This window comes from Columba livia, chromosome 12 (genome assembly GCF_036013475.1).
Source record: "Columba livia isolate bColLiv1 breed racing homer chromosome 12, bColLiv1.pat.W.v2, whole genome shotgun sequence".
In the NCBI taxonomy this organism is placed as follows: domain Eukaryota; kingdom Metazoa; phylum Chordata; class Aves; order Columbiformes; family Columbidae; genus Columba; species Columba livia.
The window spans coordinates 16,806,250-16,831,964 of record NC_088613.1 but is presented as its reverse complement, the minus strand read 5'-3'; the positions used below and the strand labels follow the sequence as shown (position 1 = coordinate 16,831,964).

Genomic DNA, 25,715 nt, shown 5'->3' with positions numbered 1-25,715 from the left:
ATACATTAGATCCTTAAAAACATTCATAACGTCTAAACAAAAAGGAAGAGCTCTTCAGAAAAAGCATTGCAAAAGTTCAGTGGACAATCTGAGACATTTAGCTGCTTTCCCCCAAAAAGTGGATAATACTAGAAGTCATATTCTTCTATGGAAGCATCAAAGATGAACTTTGCAATACTTAGGTGGATCACAGTGATGGCCTCCTCATTTTGACAGTACCTTTAGAACCCATGCCCCATGTAAGGGAAGACTAGAAATAAGTCAAACAAACTCCAATACTCCGTGCTTTTGTGCATGTGCTCCCTCAAATATCTCTCTCTCTATATATATGTACATTTCACTTTTTTTTTTTTTAAATTAGCCACTTCTTACCAACCAATTGATAAAATCATGTCACAGTTCAGTGTCTGTTATATCTAAATAGTCTCAAAATGCAATTTCCTGTAGAATCTGATCTGAATAGCCCGGTAGCTTAGAAAAAGGCATTGTCTTTAGTACAGAGATTGTGCAGTAGAGCAAGCACATACACAAGAGCAAGTCACTGCTTAAATGATCAGGCCATACATTCTTAGCAAAATAGCATTTCTTTAAGTGTGAAAAATGAAACCTGTTTCATAAGAAACACGGGAAATATGAGTTAGTTAAGGTGCAGGTATCTTCTTTTACCTTTCTTTGACCTTTGAATATTTAAGCGTGGAATTTCAGCGTTCCCTTGGTGCAATTATTTTTATGAAGCAGTAGGAAAAGAAAAACACATACTTTATGTCGTCAGTCATACTTCCCACAAGGCCTGCCCAAAATCCAAGAAATACATAATTCTGGCATTATTCTTCTTGTGGAGGTGGAGATAGAGACAGGGAGAGAGAGAAAGACAAAGAGGAAGAAAAGAGGGTTGGGGAGAGAGGTGTGTGTGTATGAAGCATTATGAGAAGCAAATGGATTTAAAATTTTGGCTTTTTTAATAAACATTAAGGACAAAATTACAATGAATTTGACAAAGAATTTGACAGTCTTTCACCTCACAGTAAGATACACAATTGTAAGGCTTTTCACCTATTCAAACTGAGAGTAGAAGGTACACTTTTCAGCAGAGGGAGTCAGACATAATTGAAACAATTTGCCTAAGGACATGGCAGACCATCCTTTATTTTCAGTCTTTGTGTGAAGGCTGAATTTCTAAAAACAGAAATTTTGTGCCAAGTAGAAACTGAAGGATGATTTTTCTAGGTACATGTCCTACAGAAGAATCAAACAGCATGAACACCGTGGTCTTTTCCAGCCTCTAAAAATCCATCAATAATTCCAGAGCTGGGGCTCCAAACATCGGCAGTCCTTTAGGATATGCATGGATCACAGTGTCACCCTTCTCTATTCCTCCATGTCCACACTGATTTCTGTCTTTCCCCAGTCTGCCACTCGTAAAATGGAATTTCTTATTGTTTGAAGAGCTAGAGATGGGCAGTTAGGGGAAGGTATCCTAGAGACGCCTCATCCCACTCCAGGTGGGCCACAAAGTATCTCAGGTAACGTACTCAAAAGTATTCTGACACCTTTGCTATTGTTCCTTTTTAAAGTACAGTAAGATACATTATTTTCTATTTAGGAAAAACCACAAAACTTAAAATAATTTATCCTTTCATTCTGGAAGTACTTGGGATTTGATGGGGAATGTAGAAATTATCAGGACAGGAACCTGTATCCTTCAAGGCGACACAGAAAGGCAAATTCTCAGTGCTGACAACAATGCAGCACAGAGTGCAAGGTTCGGGGTGCGCTGAGATGCTGCTCAGCTATCAGTGGCAAAGCTTTCCTTGCTGTCAGACGAGCAGTCTGTGGTTCACCCTCTACACCCTCTTCATTGTACAGAACCTCATGATTTTTTCCATTCGCATATGACAGCTCGTTTATTCTGACCTTGTTGCCTTACTCACCTGATGTTTTCCTTTCTCACTAAAATCAAGCTTTACTTCCAGCATGCTGATCCACACTGATCCTAGGAAGAAAATCTCAAGTGCAAATGAACATCTATACTCCAGTCTAACACTCACTGTATTGCCACAACAATCCTGAATCTAGTTTAACACCTATGAAAAAATATATATTTGAAAGGGGAAATCTGAAGTATCTACCTATAAAAAGAGATGCCTGTTGGTGGCTGTAAAAGCAGTCTTTGATAACTCAGAAGACAGGAGGGATAAGAGAGGTATTTTCTCTACTTGGTTGACAGAGGTAAGGAAAAAAGTTACCTTTCTTCTAAAAATTAATCAAAACAGCTTTGGAGGTGATACAAACATGAAAACTATGATCCTAGCACACAAGATAAAAGCCTCTTCACTGCAGTTATTAGCTCTTTGCTCCCTTACTTAATATCTAACTGCCCCATGACATAACAGAGCTATTGGAGATTAGCATATCTTTTTGAGCTACAATAATGCTGTAGTAGAACAGAATTAGTTTGCATATTTTGAGAGTTAAAAATTAGGATGCAGCTAGCGCCTTTCCTAATTAGCCTAATTATTTGCTTCATTAATGGAAGTACTACTGTATTACTAACCTTCAGGGAATATTTTTAACAAATAATAAAACACGTATAAAAATGCAAGCAACCAGACTTTTGCTAAAAGTCAATAAAAAGTCAATTCTTACCAAAGCCAGTACCATATCTGACAGTGTCAGACTGAATTTGCCTGCATTAATTTTGGAGCGTAGAACAAATGCAGGGTCTTTGTAACAAAGTTATCATGGCGTGTGATGTTTCGTAAGTCCCAATATAAAGATCATAACTATACACTTTAAAGCTCAGCATGGAAATTTATACTGTTCCAAGTGTTCTTTTGAATGATGATTTCTAAGAAAAATTGGTGACTTGGACGACTGGTTGTATTCCACAGTATTCAGCAAACCTGTCACTTGGATCTATTCTGTACTGAGATGTGTTACTTATCATCTGAGATTCTGGCTTTGCGAGTTTTATAGGGGAAAAATATAGTAGCACATACATTGGTAATGACATGCTCCATTACAGAGTAAAATGGCCAGAGTGCATTCATTTCAAGAAAACGAAGTGTAAATGTACAAAGCGCATAGGAAATCCATTTCAACTCTTAATCAAATTCAGTGGGATCAAACCTTGATGGTCGTCTAAGAAAGAAAAGAGTTTTTATCTCAGCGTGAGAGAATGGATGGTCATTTTTGTTTAAAGATTTCTTTGACAGAGCCTTCTTCCTCACCAGTCACTGAATTTAGACCATTAGGGGTTTTTTTATATCCTCTCAGTGTCTCTGAGAGTTGTGGATTCCCTCATTGCATGAGCCTGACAAGTGCTCAGCATCTCAGGTGAGAGTCACACTAACTCCGACCCGTGCCCGCAGGGACGTGCGCTCTGGTGGGACTGCTGCTCTCACTGGCATGCCATCAGGCACTCAGTATCACTCCTGTCACAGAGAAAAACCCTTCCTATCATATTGTCACCGAACGGCAGGGATTGGGAGGGACCTGGAAAGCTCATCCAGTGCAATCCCCCCGTCGGAGCAGGAACACCCAGATGAGGTTACACAGGAAGGTGTCCAGGCGGGCTGGAATGTCTGCAGAGAAGGAGACTCCACAACCCCCCTGGGCAGCCTGGGCCAGGCTCTGCCACCCTCACTGAGAAGAAGTTTCTTCTCATATTTAAGCGGAATCTCCTGTGTTCCAGTTTGCACCCATTGCCCCTTGTCCTGTCATTGGTTGTCACTGAGAAGAGCCTGGTTCCATCCTCCTGACACTCACCCTTTCCATATTGATCCCCATGAATGAGGTCACCCCTCAGTCTCCTCTTTTCCAAGCTAAAGAGACCCAGCTCCCTCAGTCTTTCCTCACATGGGAGATGATCCACTCCCTTCAGCATCTTGGTGGCTGCGCTGGACTCTCTCCAGCAGTTCCCTGTCCTTCTGGAACTGAGGGGCCACAACTGGACACGATATTCCAGGTGTGGTCTCACCAGGGCAGAGTAGAGGGGCAGGAGAAGCTCTGACCTATTGACCACCCCCCTTCTAGTCCACCTCAGGTATCATTGGCCATCCTGGCTGCAAGGGCCCAGTGCTGGCTCATGGTCATCGTGTTGTCCCCCAAGACCCCCAGGTCCCTTTCCCCTACACTGCTCTCCTTGCCAACAGAAAGCCGGCTGCTGACAAGCCCACTCGGCACCATGCCACCGCGCTCCTGGTTCATCTCTATCTTGTTTTTTTTTTTTTTTAATCCAAACCAGCTCATTAATAGCAACCACGTTCTTTTGCGACTCAAACAGAAAGCACAAGTATTATTGAAAAAGTAACATCTCCAGCATACCTGTTGAACAGTCCGGACCTGTCCACTGCGGCTCACAGCTGCAGAGCCCCGTGTCCAGGAGGAAGGTCCCGTGCCCCGAGCACTGCTCCTGGCACACAGGCAGTGGCGTCTCGCAGTTCACGCCGCCCCAGCCCGCCGAGCAGTGACATTCCCCTTGAACGCACACGCCGTGGCCAGAGCACATTGGATCCAAGCAGTCCTCTGGAAAGCAGGGAATATACAACTTAGAATATAAAGCCAGCAGCTTGACAGGGGTTTCCTGGTGAAATACAACACCAGGGATTCAGATTAATTGGGGATTTTTGTGCAAATACCCAACCTGAAACAATGTTAACAAACACAAGGACAAAGCAGTCTATCCTAACATCTGTACAGAAGTATAAGCCAAAGAGAAGAAAAAAAAGCAAGCACGTAGGCTGTTAGAGGTCATATGATTCTTCTTGTCAAGGATATTGTCTTATTTTTTAATTGCAGATTTCCAAGATGGATCTCTTGGTCCAAGTCAGTGAAGTCTGTGCTTCAGCAGCAGGGCTTGGAGAAAAGAGCACCAATTAGTAATTACCTCTACAATTGCGCATTCTGTTTCCATTTGGGTATTTGTGCTCTATGTTTTCTTTACATCTGGAAAAAGGAAGATTTATTCTTTCATCCTCTCGTGGAAAGCTTTCTCTACAACTGAAAATTTGATACAAAAAAAAAATGGCCATCCACTAACCCTAAGTAGTGAATCCCTGACTGAATGCTTGCTCTAAAAAAAATCTCACACTCTCATAAAAAGCATGTGCTGGGCAATTGCAGATAATGAACAGATTCATAAAAGTCATAATGTACTGATGAACAATTTGCAAACAGACCAAGAGCTACATTTGTTCTCAATTTGGATTAAAGTATTCCTAGCGAAAAATTCAGGAGCTTTGTAGAAGAATTTAAATCAGCTGGTTAGTCCTGTATAATCAGCATATTCTTTCCTAATGCCCCAGTACTTCTTTAACAAGACAGATTTTAAGCAGAACACAACCTGCCTGCTCTGGAGGCTGCAGTAAGACTGCAGAGCTGAAGAGGAATTTGTGGGGTCCGAGCACAGGAAACAATTAGCCAAAAGCCTATTCATGTTGGATCACGCTTCAGACTAAGGTTAAAGAGGCACTTTGGAAGTTCGTATGTGTATTTTTCAAATATCAGCACAAGTACTGTTTTAATAGTTAAATTGTAAACAGACAGTATTGTCTACTACATGACTGAAGAGATGCTCTCTGCCTCAATAATGGAAGATTAAATACTTTGGACATAGAGATTAATGGCCTTCAGTTTATAGGACCTTCTGACCGAAGAAGAAAGAAGTGATACGGTGTCAGAGCTGCTGTGTCATCAGTTCAATTTATTATTTCAAATTTTATTTTGTATCTTATTCAGACTTTCAGGCTTGTGCATAGCCCAATGTAATTCTGAAAGAGGGGAATCAGTGTTTCTGGACAACACATATCTTGCTAAACATAGGACAAAAACACTTGGCAATTTTCTCTCATCCTGAGACAGCTCTTTATTTTGCTGATCTTTTAAAATTAATGGAGTGACTCCATAAACAATTCAAAAAGTATCACTTGCTTTAGTAGTGCTAACCTGCCAGGACAAATTCAAAGGACTCCCATAGCAACGAATACATGTAGCCACTGACGTTCCCTGGATAGCATGGCTGTTAGTATGCCTGCTATGTCAACAACAATGCTACAATACTAAACTCATACAGTAACATAATCTGAATTCCTGACAGAATTACTTCCACTACCATACAAGCTATGTTGTACAATACAGAAAGCTGAACAGTCATGAACAGTCATGTAGCAGCCTGCGCTGCTACAATAAAACCTCACTGTGCTTGGTTGCACACGTTTGTTTCATCCACCCTATTTCTACATAATTCCACCCTTTAAAAAAAGTTAAATACATCTCTTATTTGACAAATCCAATGTTTTCACACTCTTAGATTCAATAGCTGCCTGAGTATATTTATCTCTATTTTTTTCATTTTTTTCATCACATTATGGTAAGAAACAAAGCAAATGAAAACAGCAGTCAGTCTCTCACTAGCTACTGACTTGTTTGGCAATAGCTTCAGTGAGGAAATCTGTTTATTACTTGCTTTTTCCCATTTGGGTTTTTCTTGGTTTTGCCCGCTTCTGAAACTACCCAGTATGAGTATGTCAGAAGCATTTTCTTGATCCTCCCTTTAAAAACCGTACCAGGTATGTCAAATCCATCAAATCCATCCTGGATATTTTTCTGACTAGAGAATTCAAGCCACATAAAGAGCCTCCTCTGTGTGCTACTCAAAAGAATTACCTAAAATCTATATAGCAGGAAGCATAAAGTATGCTGTCACAAGCTTCAGGCTAAGGGGACTAGTGAAAAATAATCAAATCAGGGCAAGCATGAAGAAGAGTTCTGCTTTCTGAGGCTATGCACACGGGAAGAACGTCAAAGCTGATGAGCTATCTCAGAAATGCTAACAGGCAAACGACAACTCCTTCTTTCCATAGACGAGGGCATAGACACATTGGTGCTACAACTAGCAAAAGTACAATTACTTGTTCTCAGAATTTCCCACTTTTTATTAGATAAGCCTTAAAGGATGCCACTTTAGTACCCTGAACAGAGGCTCACAGTAAAAATGACATATGACAACAGAACTATACAATATGCTCTGGTAAACTGAAACTGCTGCTCTTTTGGCTTTATATTGCCAGTGTGTTCTTTGCAGAAAAATCTAAGTTGTAACAGAATGAAGAAAGGGAAAAGCTGATTAAGATCTGCTGATTACTTTGGAGAACCACATCCCATTTTGTTTAAATGATCTTTTGACAAATCATCTGAGAACCAGAGTCCTCCTGGACTGAAAGACAAACTGAGCATTTCAGAAGACTGCCCATGCTACAATTATTACATTAGACAAAGTTAAATAATTCTAATCTTTTAGAATAAAAATATGAATCTTGGAAATTATGTGATCAGCTTCCACTGACTCTCACTGAGAGCTGAATGCCTTTACCTTCGATAATTTTCTTTCTTAGAATTACTTTCCATGAGATAATAAAGGTAGTTCTGAGAAAAACAGTACTGCTTCATAGTAAGCTACTCACATCTACATGAGTTCTTAACTACCTTAAAAACAGGTTTGGAGACTAAAGACAAAAATCAACCTCCCTAAGTATAGAGAGGGAAACTTCACAAACCTTCCTCACAAATCTCTCCTTTGTATCCAGGGACACAGATGCAGACACCCATGATACAAGTGCCATGGCCAAAGCAGGTTGGATCAATACACTGTTCTTCTGGAACATCACACTCTGGTCCTTTCCACCCATTTCGACACACACAGTGACCTTTCTCGTATTCTCCATTTCCGCTGCACAGCACTGGACAGGAATCTAAAGAAGACAGATTGATCTTTTTAATGTATTTACATACTTACATAGATTAACATTTAGTGCATTTATCGTTCAGTAAAATGGCTTTTCCATTCCAGCCCCCCCGACCCTCCATTCGATTTGAGGGTTGTGAGATTACAATCTCTGAACTAGGCAGTGCAGCAGTCACACAATGTCCTCATCTCCTCAGTCTGCTTCAACAGTATACCTGAAGTTTGACCTGAAAAGGGATATCTAGAAGATAAAAATAATTCCCTCCCCTTGATTGGCCTCCGCAGAAAATTTGCACAGTGATGCCTGCTTATGACTTTCAGGAAGATTAATATTTTTTCCCTGTGAACTGAAGCAAGATACTGCCCTTTTCTTCTTTCTTCTAAGCAGACTTATCATTACTGAAGTTTTAGCCATTACTGATCTGCACATAAACCAGCAATGTGGAAGCTTAGTTTTACAATGCAGCTCTTAAAAAATAGCCAATCCTAAATTTGATGAAATGTTGGAAAAACATGAGAGCTTCCAGACATCATCTACAGCAGATGATGGATAATGCCAACAAAAATATCTGAAACAGAAAGAAGATCACTTACAATATTTTTAGCATTTTTTTTTCCCCAATGCTGGAAAACAGTGTCTAAGCTGCTTTAGGTCTCTTTTCTACACTCTATTCACCTTAAGACCACAGAAGCATTTGACTTACTTGTGCAATTTTCTCTGAAGTGAAACTGTTGGTCACTTTTAAATAACAGAAAATATTATGCTAAGCTAACACATGTATTTCAAAAATGTATTTTGTAGTCGTGGAGTGGATGCAAAGGGGGATGGAGGAATCTATTAACTCTGAAAGTCAAGGAGAGGTGGTTGATGCATTTTAGCTCATGTACAGTATAAAGGAACATTCTACACGTGTGCTTGTACTGTATCTGCCATCTGGCTGGAAAAAGGAGTTTAATCTCCATTAATCACTCTGAATCTCTGCAAGCCTAGCAGTCACACATCATAATCATGAGCCCTGTCAGGCACTGGGGGTCAGTTAATACGAGATTACCTTTTGCACAATCAGGACCAAGAAATCCTGGGAAACAGTGGCAGTGCCCCGAGATACATTCTCCATTCCCATTGCAATTAGTAGAGCAGTCATCCAGGATTTCTGTTTATTCAGAGAGTTGTGAACAAAGAGAAATATAAATTGCTTGAATTTGAAATGAATGGCATCTTCACCTCACTCTGCAGGACACATCTTAACATACAAATAGGTGCAGAAGCAGTAAAAGGCCCATTTTCATTCACAGGGAGCATAAAACAAAATTCCTGTTCAAGCAGCTTACAAATATTAGATTTTGTCTTGACAGCTTCGAGATAACAAGTGCATCATTTATATTACACCAAAAAGCTTTTAAAGTAAGTGTTCATGTAAAATTCACCGCCATTAAAAGCACTGCAAAAAACAGAATATTTGCTGAAAAATGTCCACCTTAAACACTTTCCTTTATTGCTGAAGTAATTTGTTTGAAACCTGTTTATAGAGTAAATTGCCTTCTATGATGTTCACCTGAACTATGTGAATTGAATTCCTTGGAGGAGGGTAGGATTTTCACTTCTATACAATGCAGTGATGGAACTCAATGCAATAGACGACTACGAACTAGATTTGAAGAAAAAATCCCCAACCAACCAACAACAACGAAAAGAAAATTCAGACCAACCAACCAAAAAAACAACCACTGAACATAAACAACAAACCACCTTCAATTCTGATTTTAAACTTCATCGCACAGCTTTGGCCAGTAAACCACTCAACCTCACACATTTGGGGACAGGCTCATATCTGTACAAGAATTAGCTGGTTTTAATTTACACATGTATTTCCTACAGGGATTCAGTGGATTCATTGATTTATAGGGGTTTTACGTAAAGAATATGAAGCAAACCCAAGGCCCAGGCGCTCCCGTGGGGGAAGGTCCCAGTCAGGCCAGCACGAGCAGTGAGGGACCGGGCAGGAGGGGATGGGGCTGCAGGACATGGGGAACTGCGGCTGTTTTACAGGGACACGCACTAATAGATGTGGGGAAGTACCTCTGGCTGTAGGAAGATGGAGAACACGCCTCCTTTCCCACAAAATAATAACCATTGTGGGGAAAAGAAGAAAACCCAGGTCCTTTTGAAGAGTATCCACCCACAGCAAGTGATTTGGGAGGAAAAACTTCTCTCAAGAAAATGCATAGCATTGGAACAAATCTGATATACTTTTAAACGCAAACATAACTTGTCAGAAGATTGATTATAAGCCCATCCTACAACTAATACAAATAACTGAAATAAGTTTATTTTGATCCTATTATGGGCACTTGGATAGATAAGGATTGGTTCCTCTTGGAAACTTCTTCTGCTATTTATAAATGTTCCTTTCAGGCTATCAGTTTATACCAAAGAACAGGCATTTGATATGTATCTCTTCATCAGATATCCACAACCTGTACACAGATGTCTAGTTCAAAGTAAACAAAAAAAAGCTTGTTTTCAGAATTAAGTTTTTTTCACAGATATGCTACTCTTTATTAAATTTATGTATTACTATTCATTATCAACTTTTCTCTTGCTCTATCTGTACACTTGCCTGTCTTCTCAGTTTTCCAGAATCACGTGGTAAATGATACCTACATTGATCTGAAATGAAGAATTAACAGTTTGAAAAGCTACTTTCCCTCAATGCAATGTCTAGTTTGGGAGGGGTCTTTATCCAGTCTGTGCAAGTACTCGAGGCATGTCAGATTTTGCATGCAAATTACCCCCTCAAGGGAAAGTCTGATCAGAGCTTTAGCTGAAGTGTCAGCAAAATCAATTTTGCACATAACTAACATTGAGCAACTCGAAATACTACCTAACAGATGCTTATGAGGAGGGCATGAGTGCTTCACACAGCCAGCGGCAGCACACGGCAGAGATGCACCCGAGCTCTTGCTCTGAGTGTTTCAATCTCCGGTCCTGGTTGATTCCTTTGTCAGCAGAGATGTCAAATATGATTCCAGCCCAGTCTTGGGCAAGGAGCAAGGCTCAAGGATTATTATACTTTGTGTGTAAATCCTCAAAGAAACAACCAAGAACCATTATGCAAATAAAAATAAGAGAAGCAGCTAGACAGGTTATGAAAACACAATAGTTAGCACTATTTTCAAATGCATCCACAGTACATTCTTGTAACATGAACCCTCTTTTTCCCCAAAGGGTCTTCTTGCTGCCATTTCTGAGATGAAGTATAAGGATTCCTGCCGCACTCTGGCTCTCACTGCTCCCCTCTGTGAGACCCAGTCTGTTCTGCTTCTTGGCCAGAGAAGGCTTGGACAAATTATTTTCCACCAAATGTATTAAGAACTGAACCACAGCATCCAATTTCCTTTTTTTTTTTTTTTTTTGAGGTTATGCTACTTAAAAATGAAATATTGGTTAAACCCTCCCATATAAACACTGCTGTCTTACAGTAGAAATAAACAAGTGGGCAGGTATTTGGATTCTAATCTGGACTGGAGTTTGGACAGGTTTCATACTCCTCACAGACCATCTGTGAAGATGCTTCATAAATTGCTTGAATATTGTTCTCTCATATGGCATCGAACAATGGCAGTTTTTCTTGCTTGTAAGAGATTTACTTTTCTGAAGAGAGCAAACATGAACTTTTAATCCCAAACCAGTCATTACAATTCTATCTCAATTTCTAAATTATTTTCCTGCAAGTCCTTCCAAATCTTGGTATTTGAATCATACAGTCCTGCTCTGCAAGGTGTTTACCATCCGTAAAAATAGCATCCAATCATTCTAAAGAGCAGATGGCATGTCCGTTACTAGCAAAGACATCTTGCTAAACATATGGTAGAACAGGTTAACTAAAGGGCATAGTGGTTAAAGTCTTGCAGCAAACCGAGACTGTCATAAATACAACGCCTCACCTAAATTTAAAGCCCAAAGAAACCCTATGTGTGAGCACTGCTCACCAACAACACCTACAGTTGCAAACATTTACTGTCTCCATGTATAAAAAGGCAGCAGGGAACTGATGTGCCACCAGGACACCGTCTCTTCTATTTGCCTTCTGTGCTTCAAACAAAATGGTGCATTCGAATAACTGTATAAAATAACAGCACCCATCCATCAACGACGATCACAACCAAGTCCACAAAAGCTGACTTTTAGATTTTCTAACTGACTAAAATACTGTAAATAAGAACTTAAAGCCTGGATAATTTTTGTAGGATTTATGGTTCCCATGTAAACAGAGAGGGCAGACATAATCTCTTTTACTTTGAGCAACATAACACCACAAATTACTCAAGCATTCAAGATATAGTATAAAAATCTTAATACACATGGAAACTTGACAGTTAATTAATTTGATAATATCCATCTTTAATACACAAATATTGCTATTTGTCTAACATTAGCATAAACACGAAGTTGCTCCACTGAGGTTAATTAAACTACGCTGAAATATAGCATATTTAAGAGAATACTTAAGAGAAGCTGGAATCGAGGTCAATAATTTATTTTCAAACACAGGTTTCTACTGTAATAATCAGAATAGCAATTTTCTTGTAATTGTTCTTACCAATCGCTGTAGTTAGCACAAACACTTGCTCCACTTTCTTTCCGTCGTTGTAGAATGCCATATGCCAAGCTCCCTGGTCCATATACTCGATGAAACCTGTCTCTTGCAGTGAAGTTAAGATCAGATTCCTGGGAGCTTGCTGAGGCTCCTCTGAGTTTTTTGGTTCCTGTTTAATTAACTGTTTTCCATCCATCAGTTTTACAAAATCAAACTGAAATAATAATGAGCAAAAATTAACCACCTGGCAAATTTTTATTAATCTACTCTGCTCACCTCGTTCAAACAGGGATAAACAGTTGAAATATTAAGAGAAATTGTCTAAGTATTCACCAATGTGGACAGCAGTTGCATAACCCAGTCTATTTAACTTCAGGTTCCATATAAAGAACATTATGGTAGGTCAGAAATCTGGCACCACCACTTGCCATTTGCTATGGCAGGGTAAATTCAGATTTGGTGCACTAAATACAGCAGATTTACTTCAAAAATGACATCTCTTTAATGGGAATAATTCCAAATAATTCCAAAATTCCCAAGCTGTAGTGCCTGTGCTATGCAATGATTCATGTCAAATGCAAAGAACCTGTTGTTCTGCAACAGATTTATAAATGTTTGTCCTTTAATATCAATATCATAGATAAAAACTTAAATATAATTTTTGTTTATACTTAAATTTATTAATGCAAATAAATATCTATTTTTAACATGGAAGTTCTTGATACCTAACCAAGTTGCTGCTGAGAACTTTAAGACCAGTTAAGCTCAAAGCAACAGCAATGTAAACCTTTCCATGAATCCCTGTTCAAGAAATGTATATATTTCTCCAGGTTTTTCCAAGCATTCTGATTTTCAGCAAAGTTCAACTTCAGCTTATATAAACACCCACCTTCAATTAAAGTCAATGACAGCTAAAAGCACTTATTTCTAAGATCAAAATTCTAGTAAATAATTTTTGAGGTTAGACTACATGATGATCTCCAGAGGTCCCTTCTAAACAATCTTTCTATAATTCCATATACAAGTATGTCACCCTCTATGGTGTTTGAGCCTGCTCTAAGAAAGCCAAAAGGAATCTATCATGCGTAGAAAGAACAGCTTCATGTGGCCAATACATTAAGCCTAAAAAGTTTCATGTGGCCAACAATATCGCATTTTCTTACTGCTTAGCTAGGTTTTCTCCTGCAAAATCCCTATGAGTAAACACTCAAAAATAATCTTCATACTAAAACCAGAAACTTGTTTTTTTTTTTCAATTAACTCTTTATACTGATGATGTAATTGATGAAGTCATAAATAGATTAAAGCATTTTCAAATTATCTGGTGCTTCATCCCAGTGCCCCCGCACAGCAGACACAAGAGCCACACAGCAGCACCGGGTATCCTGTCCAACCTGTGGACAGTCACATCCCAGTGGTCACAACTGCTGACACTTCCACTGTGACACTGTCCCCTCCCTTGTCCCTTCCCCTGAGTGCACAGTTTGGGGGAATAGCTAGACCTCAGTAAAAGAAAGGGATGAACAGTCTGCTGTTTGTGGTTACGGCTGGTCCCTCTCTCCCTCCCGTCCTTTGAAAGTTTATTTGTGAACACCTGCATCCACTGCTGTCTGAAAATACAAGCACAGAGAATTAGTATTATTGCTAATTACCTGGGTGTGAGTAGGTGGAATGTTTCTTCTGCCGTAAATTCCCAGCAGAGAATCCTTCGCCAGTGAAATGTTAAATTTCAGGTACACAGGGTGATGTATAGTAATCTGAAAGCGCCAGAATAAACCAGGGGGGATCGTCTGCATAACTTGTGCTCCAATCTCAACTTCTCCTGTGTCTATGGCCCGGCCCTTCTGAAACACTAATTTTCCAGGAACAAACGAAACCGTCAGTTGCATATTCACAGTGGGTGAAGATAATAGGTCACAAGGTATAAACGTGCCTTAGATATATTTAAATGTATTGAAACAACCCCTAAATGGAAGGTTTTTCACTGAAACCACTGCATTTTTTATTCAACTAGTTGAAAAATACAAATAAGCTTGCATGCAATATTTACGACAATAGGCATCACAGAGCATTTTTGCCCTGGAAATCTTGGAATGCTTTACTGAATTTAAAAAGGTAGGAGTGCTGCTGCATAAACCATGGTCTTTACCTATCAGCTATGCAAACAAAACCCATTCAACTGAGAATGCACGGAGAGAAGGCAGCAGGAGAGCTTCCTCTGGCACATATCTCAGGCTGCTGCTGAACGGGCATTGCATAAGCTACACAAATGGACACCAGTGCGGACATAAAATCCATCAAATCTGGTAGGTTGGAGCCCATGTCCAAAGCCTAGGTTTCTGCTAATCACTATTCCTAATGATTTTATTATGGCAGCAATAATCTAGTCCTGGAACATCTGTTTTGGCTTGAACTTTCTGCATGGAAGTGTAACAGGGGCAGGAGGATAGGGACAGGCAAAAGAAACTGGCATAATTTGGTAATGCCTAACAATAAATTTGCAGACATCTACAGCATGTAACTTCACACATGGGTATGAGAGAGCTGAAATAGAAAGGGAAATGGAATGTGTAAAGAAGACATTGCCAAACTAAATTGGAGCTGGCTTGCTTTGCTGGCTTTTATCACCATCTTTGTGTATTTTAATGCCTGTCTGTGATCGGCATCCTGACATGCTGCAAATCACAGACCCAATGCTGTGAACATCTGAGCTAATTCCATTGTAAGTTTTGCAAAGCTCTAACTCACATTTCCATACTTGTGCCTAGAGAAATGCAAGGTGGTATGCTGCATCAGAGGAACAGCCAAGAGAAGGAGATTGCATTCAGCAGTCACATCTATTTATGTTTCATTTCATTCAAGTATCACAGTGAAGGCTAAAGAGAAGCAGTCAAAGTGATTGGAGCCTCACCTTTTACAATAATGCATATAAATAACTAACGTAACATAAGTTACGTGAAATTTTATAAATTGCCATTGGAAACAAAACCAGCAGTACCAAAGCCAGGGCCAGCTTTTCCCTGAACATATTAATAACAAAGATCCTCAGTGGGATCTTACGTTGCCTTTAACTAGTGTAGGAAGTACTTAGCATTCTTAATGAATAGGGATTTAATTTACAAGGCAGAAGTAATTCTCAGGGTACTGGATCTTCCAGCTTTATGGCTGCTTTGTGCCACCGAACCTCCAGGAAGAGCTCGGAGCTCACTTTTAACACCTTATCACATGAAAGCATCTATTTTTAGAGCACAGAACTTGTAATCTAATACTCTAAAAATACACCTGTTACTTAGTTCAGGAGCTAAAGTATTTCCAAATTGCTGCTTTAACAATATTCAAGGTGAGACTGCTTTTGTCCAATTTGCTTCACAGAAAAAAACTTGAATGTTGAGAATTAAACATTCCAAGTTGGGCAATGAAAGTGGATCCCTTCCCACCCCAACCTATATAAGATCCAACCTGGCTGATGTAAATTTAAAAACCTTTTCCCCTACTTCCAGTACTCCAGAGATATTAAATCTTAATGATTCTTTGCAAGCAATTACCCTGGGTTAAGTAAAACACTAAGGAACTTTTTGGTGATATTGACACATGGTAATTAATGTGATTCAATTACAAGACAGTAGAGCACTAAGAAAAAGTCAAGGATACAGTATCGTTTTTGAAGTTAATGGCATTACTGGTCGGTGTTCAAGGTTCTTTAAAATACAGTAACTGCTTCTTAGTTTGTTGAAGTGAGAAGGCCTGTTTCTTTGAAAATAAAAAGCATTATGTCTGTTGTCAGGGAGTATTTTCACTAATTGATGTTATCGAATTATGCTGAATACCACGTTAATGTTGCTAGGCTCAAAACAACATATCACTGAGTTTTTCCACATTTGGCTGAAAATGCCTTTGCTTTAGTAATAATTTCATGCAATCTCTGAAGAAACCAGATGCACTTAGATCTAGTTTTATCTCATTACACAGGAAAGAAGTGGATGCTGCTGTTCACGATAGTAACATTAAAATATATATAATTATCTACCACCTACTGAAAGTATGCGCTTGCAGCAGCTCTACCTTTCAAACACTATTTTTCCAGACAACCACACAGCATGAAAAGGCTACTGTAAAAGCCAGGTCTGAAGTGCATGTTTTCATATTCACTGAGGCACTGTGCCTCCCTTATAGAAAAATAATCTGGCTCTGTTTCTGTGTTTTTAATTGAACTAAGCAGGTATTTGGCTGTACAAAAAAAGCATCTGAGGATACACTGTTCACAGACTATTCTTGTAGACTTCCTTGCTCCTTCTTGAGAAAGTCCAAGAGAAGCTTTTAAAATTACAGTGCTGCAATACAACTTCTGTTCTTGTTCTAAAAACACCTTTCATATAACAACATTTTTCTTATGACAAAGTATTGTTTAATTATCTATATTCAATTCCTTGTACAGCTCGCAATCTTGCCAGCTGGTATTAATTCTTCCCTATCTTTTCTAAGCACACTTTCCTTGCAAGTCTAAACCAGAGATAGATTCCTAATCACAGGCTTCTTTTAGCTTCAAGAAAGTAAAACTCTTAACAGTGTGGTGCCAATTATCTTCACAAGAAAGTACCCATATGCTGATTATTACTGATCCTGAAACAATCAATCTCCTTGTACTCCCCTGGTAAACACCAGCGTCAATAGGATGTCTGAGTTTTTAATCACATTACTACATATTAAAATGTTAACTCATAGCCGTGGGTCAGTGTGCTATAAAAATGCCTTCTTAAAGAAATCTGGCTTGCTGGTTTGTAAACTTGATTTTCATTAAAAGATTAGTTAAAGTATATGCTTTCAAAGTCTGGAAAAGCATTCTGTGCTACTGCATTGAGCTGGGAAAATGGGAGGTCACCATTTCTGACAGTAGTTATTCATCCCTGTGAAATCACATCAGAGGCTTGAAGTTTACAGGCGAAGTATCAACTTTCTGTGATATCCTGCTGTGGTGGAAGGGGGTGTCTGTTTCCAAATGTGCCTTCCCAGCACATCTACATGGAAAATTTGGTAAAAGCACTTGGAAGAAGATTTCTGCTATGTATTAAAAGTGATGTAAAGAAATAAAGGCAGCAGAAATTAGCCACAGCCAAACTATGTCTGTACTAATGCCCAGTACTAAGTCCACATGAGGTTTCTTGTGTTTTCCCATGTGTGTACTCCTTGTTAGTATACACCCTGGATTACAGGCTACCCCCAAAAGGCAGAAGGGGACAAGTTGAACAACACTCTGGCTACATTCAAGACTGACTTCAGAAACTGCTGGATAAGCCCTCAGTGAAGCAGCTGCTACCACAGCTTCCCACGCCTTAGTGTTGTGCTGGAATTGTGTAGCTACACGAGACACAGGGATTGCCTGCGGCAAGGCAGGTGCTTTGGGTTTTTTACCCAGTGCACTGAGTATCTATTGACTCACATATTCCTTTCTCTGTTCTCAAGCATCTCATTTTTAAGATTTTTGACCTTTTTCCTACACATCCTCCTTTGGAAGCCAAACTCTTTGGAAAAGCTTTTATTAAATGTGTAATATATTGATGAAATTATTTAATGCAGTTGAGAAGAACTACTTGAGGTATTTTCCGTAGTTCACCAGGACGAAAATACAAAAGCGTATAAAACATTTACTGCAATTCACTACCAATCCATTGTAAGGGACGGAATAATGGATAACATCATCATTGTCTCCTTACATATATTTCTGTAGCTCATTTATCGAATATCTCTATCCAGTTGTGCCACATGTATTTGTTAAAACTATTGATGTGAGATGTAATCTTCCTTCTGGAGCGACTGGTGCAACAACGTCCCACCCTGTCTCATATTTACAGCCATAGATCTCACCTGGCACACACAAAATCAGATCACTGCTCTGCTCTGAAATTTGAAATCTCTGGAAATCTCCTATCATTGCAGAGCTCTCAGTATAATTTTACCTTCTTCCTAACAATTGGAAAGACTTGGTTTCATATTCTACTCCCATTCACCCTTTTCTGATCTGATTTATCTGCTTTTTCTGAGTATCATAAAAAGAAAGGGGAAGGCCATCTGCTTCTTACAGTCAGAAAGCATCGGCATGGTGGTCAATGGGAAGCGCAGGCCAAAGCTTTTAACTAATTCCAGAGTAGGCGATCTGAGAACATTGATGAGAGGACTTGAAAGAAAGTAATTGCACATCTCCAAGACAGTGCTGCTCCATTCCCTACTCCTGGCTGCAAAGTTCCATCCATTCCTGTGGCAGCTCTGTCACTTCTCTGCCCCTTCAAAAGAGCTGGGTCAGCCACTTCCACGGCAGAAGCCTGCTTCTCAATTTTTAATGAAGCCATTTTCTGCTGCCACAGTGAACTGATGTGTCTTGGTCCCTGCAGCATTGCAGGGACGCAGGGAGCTGCAGGGAGATGCTGTGGGGACAGAGCCAGAGCTGTCAGATGGGCTCAGGCACCTTGCAAAGCCTCAGTAGGTTCCTGCGAGCTGATTCCCTGTGACTGGTTAAGCCGGGATGCAACAGGATGCTGTATTCCAGCTTACGTCTTCAAGAACCGGATGCCTTTAAAAGCATTAAGATTTCTGCGTATTCAGACCTGTCAGTACAAAGGGTTTAACTTTCCCTAAGCCTGACTTTGGTCTGCACGACAGGACAGCATCGAACTCTCTGCACACATGGGCACAAGGTGAACAGGATCTCACCCTCCTGTCTTGAGACAGAAACCAAATGCTCCAATGTCTCCCCTCTCACAGAAAAAGGGTAATTATTTTGCTATTGAACACTACCTCCTAATAGCTTGGGTCAGTTCAGTGAGAGTTCTGCTAAAGCAAACAATCTGGCTATGGGGTTTTTGTACCTGTTTGAAAATTATACTAGAGAAGATAGAACCGAAATCAAAACACTCTCAAACTGCAGCAAATACAGAAACTGAACCGCAGTAATGTTTAAATATTTGTAATGTCTGTTCTCTCATTCACACGTACCTTTTTTCTCTGTTTTATCAGAAACCTTCCCTCCGATTGGTGAATAAGTAGTATCCATGGACTCTGTTCCTTTATTTCCTTTGCTAACTCCATTTTCATACAGCTGTCCCTCAACAGGCTGTAGTTGCCAGGTTAAACCAAACAAGTGTACTGCTGCAAAAAAATGAAGACCAATTAATTGATATCTAAGCTACAGCACCTTCAGTCAGACTAAGAAAGAATGATATGACCCAGTTTCTGCAAAGACAAGTATAATATTACTTCTTTCTGTTAGCAGTAAATCAGAATTTTAAGAGGTCTAATGAGCAATTTACTATTTCAACTTAAAACTCTATGTTTAATTAGTTTCCACACTTCCTTTTGGAGCTCAGCCAGATCAGGGTGGTGCATTTCTACAGCAATTAACAGAAATACTTGCAATTAAAAGGATAGAAGTTGAATGAATTTAATATTGTGCGACAGATTCTAATGCTACATTAACGTTGTCCCTCAGCTTTCAACTGTCAAAGAGCTCAGAGTTTGTTGATTGAAGCACTGACACCAAGTAAAACTTCTCACCTTTCCAACCCGGTTCTAAAGGAAACTGTGCTCATTGCACTCTCAAATCTGTTCACTCATGCTAAACATCAGTGAAAACACTGACTCCGTAGATTTACACTGCAGATAAAAAACTGGGTCTAGAGCTAAAATAAACACAATTATTCTACAACACATACTAGCAGAAATATATAGAGTTAGTTGTTATGTATAGAGATAGTTGTTATTTATGTATGCACTGGGAAATCTACTCAATTGATCGTTTTATGAAGTTATAAACTCTCTTTTTTACCATAGACGCGGGCAGCCTGCTCCACTTTGCCTACACAACCATTCAATTTTCTCCTTTCCTTCCTTTTGTTTGTGATCTGAGGCATCGAAGGATGGTCAGAGAAAGACAGCAACTGAGTATCTTATTTTAGGCATACTACAATAGTATTGCAGTCACTCTAGACAATTACCTGGGTCCTACTGAGGAGGACAAATTCTTCCAGGGAAGTGGTTGCCTTAGCACTGAAGTAACTCGGCAGGGAGGACAGATGACCCACTAAAATAGGGATTGAGAATACCCCCAACAGAGGAGCTGAAACTGTCGCATGAAGAGCAAACCCTGGGTAGCAGGCACTTTAGCCACATGCAGCAATTTGCACTGAGCAGCATCTGCTCACAGTGGGAGCCTAAAAGGCAATATATTTGCTCTTCCTGAATCATGTAGGAACCTCAGAGGCCCTCAGGAGCAGTAAGTGTGATCTAGAATGGGTCTTGCATTTAGAAAGTACGTTGGTTTTCTTTTGGACTTGCACACACTTTAAGGAAAAAATCCCAATACAAACAGGAAACAGAGTCCATTATTCACTTTCTCTGTGTTTGCTCACAAGCCTTCCTTGCATGCCAGAAAGTTAAATTATATGGCAAACCCCCATGCCTTCAGTGGGTTCCTGGCAAGGGATTACCAAAATTACCACAGGAATGCAAAGCTGCTGATCTACAATCATTAATTCCAGATCTGTGCACTCCTGAATCACTCAACAACAGATACAGGATCCAAATCAAGCAAATGAGAGCATTTCTACCAAATTAGTGAGGCGACTATATTTGTGACACACTTATATTTTTTCTACTGGCTTCAGGAGAAGAGAGACAAATTTACTGAATTCTCAAACCATGGCTTCACCATCAGATCCGGGGCCTGGAGACACACCACCGGACAGTAAATTCCCATCCCCCAGAAGAGCTACTAAAAGCTTACTCCAGTGTTAATGGCAAGATCTCAAGCCACAGATGTGCCTGGATTGCTCCATATTCTATGGACTTGAAATCATCAAGGGACCATGCTAATACTTTGAAATGGGTCTTGCAGTCAGATCACACAGACCTAAGCTCTGATCTTTGAGCTTATTAATGCAAGACAGACTACTTCCACGTATAGAAGGTACAACAAAATCAACGTGCTTTGACATCTCTAGAGCGGGTGGCTCTTGCTCCTGGCTTGAGCTTCTGGACATTATTATAATTTAAACAGTTAATAACAACAAAAAGGAACAAAGCTCAATGGGACTGATAACTAATGAATGTACATTTCATTTATACTAATGCAAATAATTATGTCAGCACTTAAAACAGACCAACACTAGATAGAAAATATAACTGCACACATCAATAAGCTTTTAGTGGTTATAGAATCACTAACATAATCTAATTGCTTTCTTATGCTCTTTCCATTGTTGCTATTACTCACTTCCTAAAATAGCATTTGCATGTGCTGCAGAGGGTGTGTCACAAAGCAAGGACTTGAATACGTAATGTGCCTTTCTCCTTACTATATGTCTTTTCCAGATTACATGCACTATGCATTTTGTCATCCACTTGCACCTATTCAAATAGTTTGCTTGCTTTGTCTTCCTTCAGGCTGGGGAAGTGTTGTTGTTTTTACAGTTCGTGCCAAAGCTTGGCAAGCTCGCAAAACTGTTTGTATGGATGTTTGACACTCAGTTTCCTCCCTGAGAAACACCAGCTGTACTGTGGAGATGATGGGCTCTGCCAGCCTTGCACTTCTAGCCTGTGGGAGATGACATGGGATACTGGTATACCAGCTTCAGGTTAAACAACGTGCAAAAGGGAGTGCTTGAACAACCAAGCACATTGCTGTGAAAATGAGGCCTAGTTGAATTAAAATAAATGACTTCTATCACTGAAGGAACCTGGTCATATTGCAATCTTAAAACCAATACAATTTTCATTACATTAGCTCTTGAGAAATAACTTTCAGACCCAGGTATCACTCTAGTACTAAGCAGACCACATGGAGCAGTAAAGGCATTAATTCTTAGAGATACCTTTTTCAGAAGTTAACTACAGGGTGTAATAAATGTTTATTTAGCAGACACAGAGCCTTACCTTGCCTCTTCATTTTCCACAATACTTTTCTTTTACCTAGGGTATACATAATTTCTATAAAGCCCATGTTTCCTACAACATATGTACATCCTGTTTTAAATACACATTTATTTCACCGAATAAGATTAAATAAAACTTTCAAATCTCTCTGTCTCAAGTCTCTCTAGAAATAAGTAGGCACGTACTGAATTTCATTAAAAATCTCAAAAGAACTTCTCTTTTGAGTCATTCCCTCTTTGATTTTTCTAGTGGATTTCTGGCTTTTGCTCATCTGTACAGATATTCTTTCTTGTCATGCCTGAACTTCCAGTATATTCCCCCCTCTATCATGACATTATTACTTTGCTCTGTGTTATTTATGAGTTGCATTCTGCCAAGAGAAGAGCTGACCATTGCTTTTGCTGAGGTGATCTGGAGAAAGGCAAAATATCTGAGGGCAAATTTTGACCCTCTTAACATACTATTTGGAGACAGAACTTATATGATGGATACTACCATACCTCTATTTTATATCGGTTTTATTAGATAGCCCTGTTTAATCCAAAGTTTCAGATAAAATTGTAGCACAAAAGTGGATGTACTTTTTTATTTCTTCCCGCAACATGCATTATGGATGTTATTGCAGATGCTACATTTGGAGGATGCCACAGGATTATACTGAAGCTAAGCTGCTTCCTCAGTTACCTGCTCTGGCCAGGCTGCATGGCCGAGCACTCAGGGTAACCTTAAACAATCTCCCTCTTGAATACAGAAGATTTCACTCATAGTAAAGGGCTTTTCTTGGCTAATTTATTATGTTTCCTAGGCAAAAAGTAATTATTAGGTATGGAACAGATCTCTTGCAGAAGAAGATAAATCAAAGGCCTATATCATCTACCCCTCCCATAAATTTCCTTCACTGAACAAAGACACAAGAAGCTATTGTGACTTTATGCTGCCTTAGGGATTTTCTCCATTCAGAGGCAGGTTTTTGGTTGTTTCACATTACTGCTGTAAATGAAACCAGTTGTGCCCTGTTCAGAACCAAAGCTTGGGTCTTTAGCTCTGAAGTAAATGGCCAGATTGTTTATTATGTTTAACATCTAAATAAACTCATATTTCCAGATAAACTAACTTGGTCCCTGCAATTCTGTGGCATACTCGAGTAAATATTCACAAATATATAAGCATTTTTTTCAGATCTCACTTTGTAAACTGGATTAACCCGCCATCTGCTATGAAGCCAATGATCTAATTTAATTTATTCTTATCTACCTTCTGTGTAAGCACAGCTTGTCAACTCCTGTGCTACACGTTTGGCAGAAGATGAATAAGAGGCTTGGCTCCAGTGCAAAAGAGGCTCTCAGTGGAGAGGAGATGTCAGAAAAGTCCTGTGCAATAAGTACTTATCAACCCACAAGATGAACTTCAGAGGACAAGAATCCTATAAATGTGAAGTCTCTCCAAATTGCTGACCTCCACTAAAGGCTTTTGTTTAGCTTTCTCTGCTGTTTCCAGTTGTTTTACAAAATCTCCGTAGATCATCCCCCTGAAGCCTCGACTTTAGAAGAGCTGTAGTAGAACATATATAGGCAGCTGACTATTCTTTCTGCACCTGCTCTGACCAAGTGCCAGAAAAGTATTTATTTTCTATAACTGCTAGCAGGTTCTGCTTATAAAACCGGATTTCACTGTGGCACGAAGCCATGGGTGCATCCGTGCCTCAGCTCCAGTAATGGTGAAGCAATGTGAAAATACCTGAACACAAATAAGTCAGAAGCAGAGTTCTGACCTTGACCTACAAAAGGGGTGTTCTTCTTTCGTAAGTTCATTTTGTAAATGAAATGCTACATCATTCTGCTCTAACCAAATTTCAGAATTTGACACTCTTAATATTTGATTCAAATTGAGCATTTTTTAAAATCCATATTGAAGTGATAATTTATTTTGTACTATATATGGCCTTTCATGAAATAAGGATTTTTCCATATATTTGTTACAGCCAACTTAACTCCCAAGCATCCTCCTCTTTCTCAAGCCTTCTTCTTTTTGTATTTAATACACTTTTACACCTGGGAACAGAAATCCCACCTCCTCTCCTGCAATCCTCCTACTGGGATGTACAATGACTAGCCTGGTTTCCCACTAAGGAGCTCCACAACATTTTGGAGTTGCACATCTGCATCACAGCTTTCCCGTATACCTGAAACACTTAGCAATCTTTACTACACCATGATATTCTTCAGTGCAAAATCAGCATATTTTCCCCTTGAGCCTTCTCTGCATAATTTTGAGTTCTCAGATTTAAGGATTTCTGTTTTATATTGTAAAAAGCTATGCAACCAATATTATAAATCAATGTATTGAGATGCATACATGCTTGAAATTTGGCCTGGCCCTTCCCAATGTTGAAATCATCACTCCTCTACCCTGCACACCGTGTGAGAAATGACAGGTCACAGTGGCAGACAGCAGAGAGGTTTTAATTTCCTCACCCTCTGTATGCGTATAGTTTAAGACCCAACACCCATCTCCAGTGCATACTCATAAACAGTGATATTATCATGAAGGATAGGGACAACTTCATATTCATACTTGAAAATTCATTTGTATATAAAACAGTCATTTTGTAGTCAGGGATGGTTAAATCTAAGAACGTGGGATGTATTTTTCAATGGCACTGAATGTTTGCATCTCCTGCTGAAATCAATAGGAACTGTAGGAGTGCAGCACCTCTGATCAATAGGACCAGCGATTTGCAAGTCCAAATCAGCTACTGATAAAATGGCAAGGTATCATGAAAGAAAAATCTGACTTACTAATGGGCTAAAAATAACTTAATAGATTAGCCACATCCAGCATTGTATTATACTTAAAGAAAATGGTGTGGTGCTGAAAAATTATAAGAAAAAAAAATATTTCCTATTCTCTCTCTTGTATTTGCCTTATTTACTCTTAAATTTTTGGTCAAATTTCTTCTTTAATTGCTGATGGCTTCTTAGGTTTTTATTAGAATTAGATTTATAAAAGAGAATATTTAGTATACCATTCCACAACAATAGCATATTTTATACTCTTTGTAGAAACACAGACCAACGGAAGACACAACTATGGACTTAATTGAATCAAACAGATATGTTCTTGCCTTTCATCTGATAGTGTGGAATTTATTTCATAGCCTTTGAACATCAGTATGTACGCAATGTCTGCTGGTCCTGATCTTACCAGAAAAAAATAGACTATTTAAAAGTATTAGAGAAATTTCAGTTTTCTTTTCTACACTGTTCTTTCACAAGGTGCCATCTCTGTAAATATCTGATCCTAGAATGGTGACACGATGCAGCTCAGCCCTTTCGAACACCTTGTGCCAGACAAGGATACATCAACACAGAGCCAGGGGCTTAATCTGTTTCTGTTTTAAAATCAAAAGCAGAAAAACTTCAAGGTAACCGGATTTCAAAAATTTTCCC

At 39.3% G+C, this 25,715-nt stretch overlaps 1 protein-coding gene across 12 annotated transcripts in view; it reads right to left on the bottom strand.

Moving 5' to 3' along the window:
• Window positions 1–25,715, bottom strand: part of TENM1 (teneurin transmembrane protein 1) — an 814,857-nt gene that overhangs the window by 114,125 nt on the left and 675,017 nt on the right. For 11 of the 12 annotated variants that reach the window (XM_065077940.1, XM_065077943.1, XM_065077939.1 and 8 more), the window contains 6 exons: window positions 19,333–19,485; window positions 13,998–14,197; window positions 12,349–12,559; window positions 8,797–8,898; window positions 7,557–7,751; window positions 4,327–4,527 (listed from right to left, as the gene is read on the bottom strand). In XM_065077940.1, the coding sequence (XP_064934012.1) occupies window positions 4,327–4,527; window positions 7,557–7,751; window positions 8,797–8,898; window positions 12,349–12,559; window positions 13,998–14,197; window positions 19,333–19,485 (1,062 nt within the window). The remainder of the gene's footprint in view (window positions 1–4,326; window positions 4,528–7,556; window positions 7,752–8,796; window positions 8,899–12,348; window positions 12,560–13,997; window positions 14,198–19,332; window positions 19,486–25,715) is intronic. The other variant, XM_065077945.1, reaches the window with a different exon arrangement.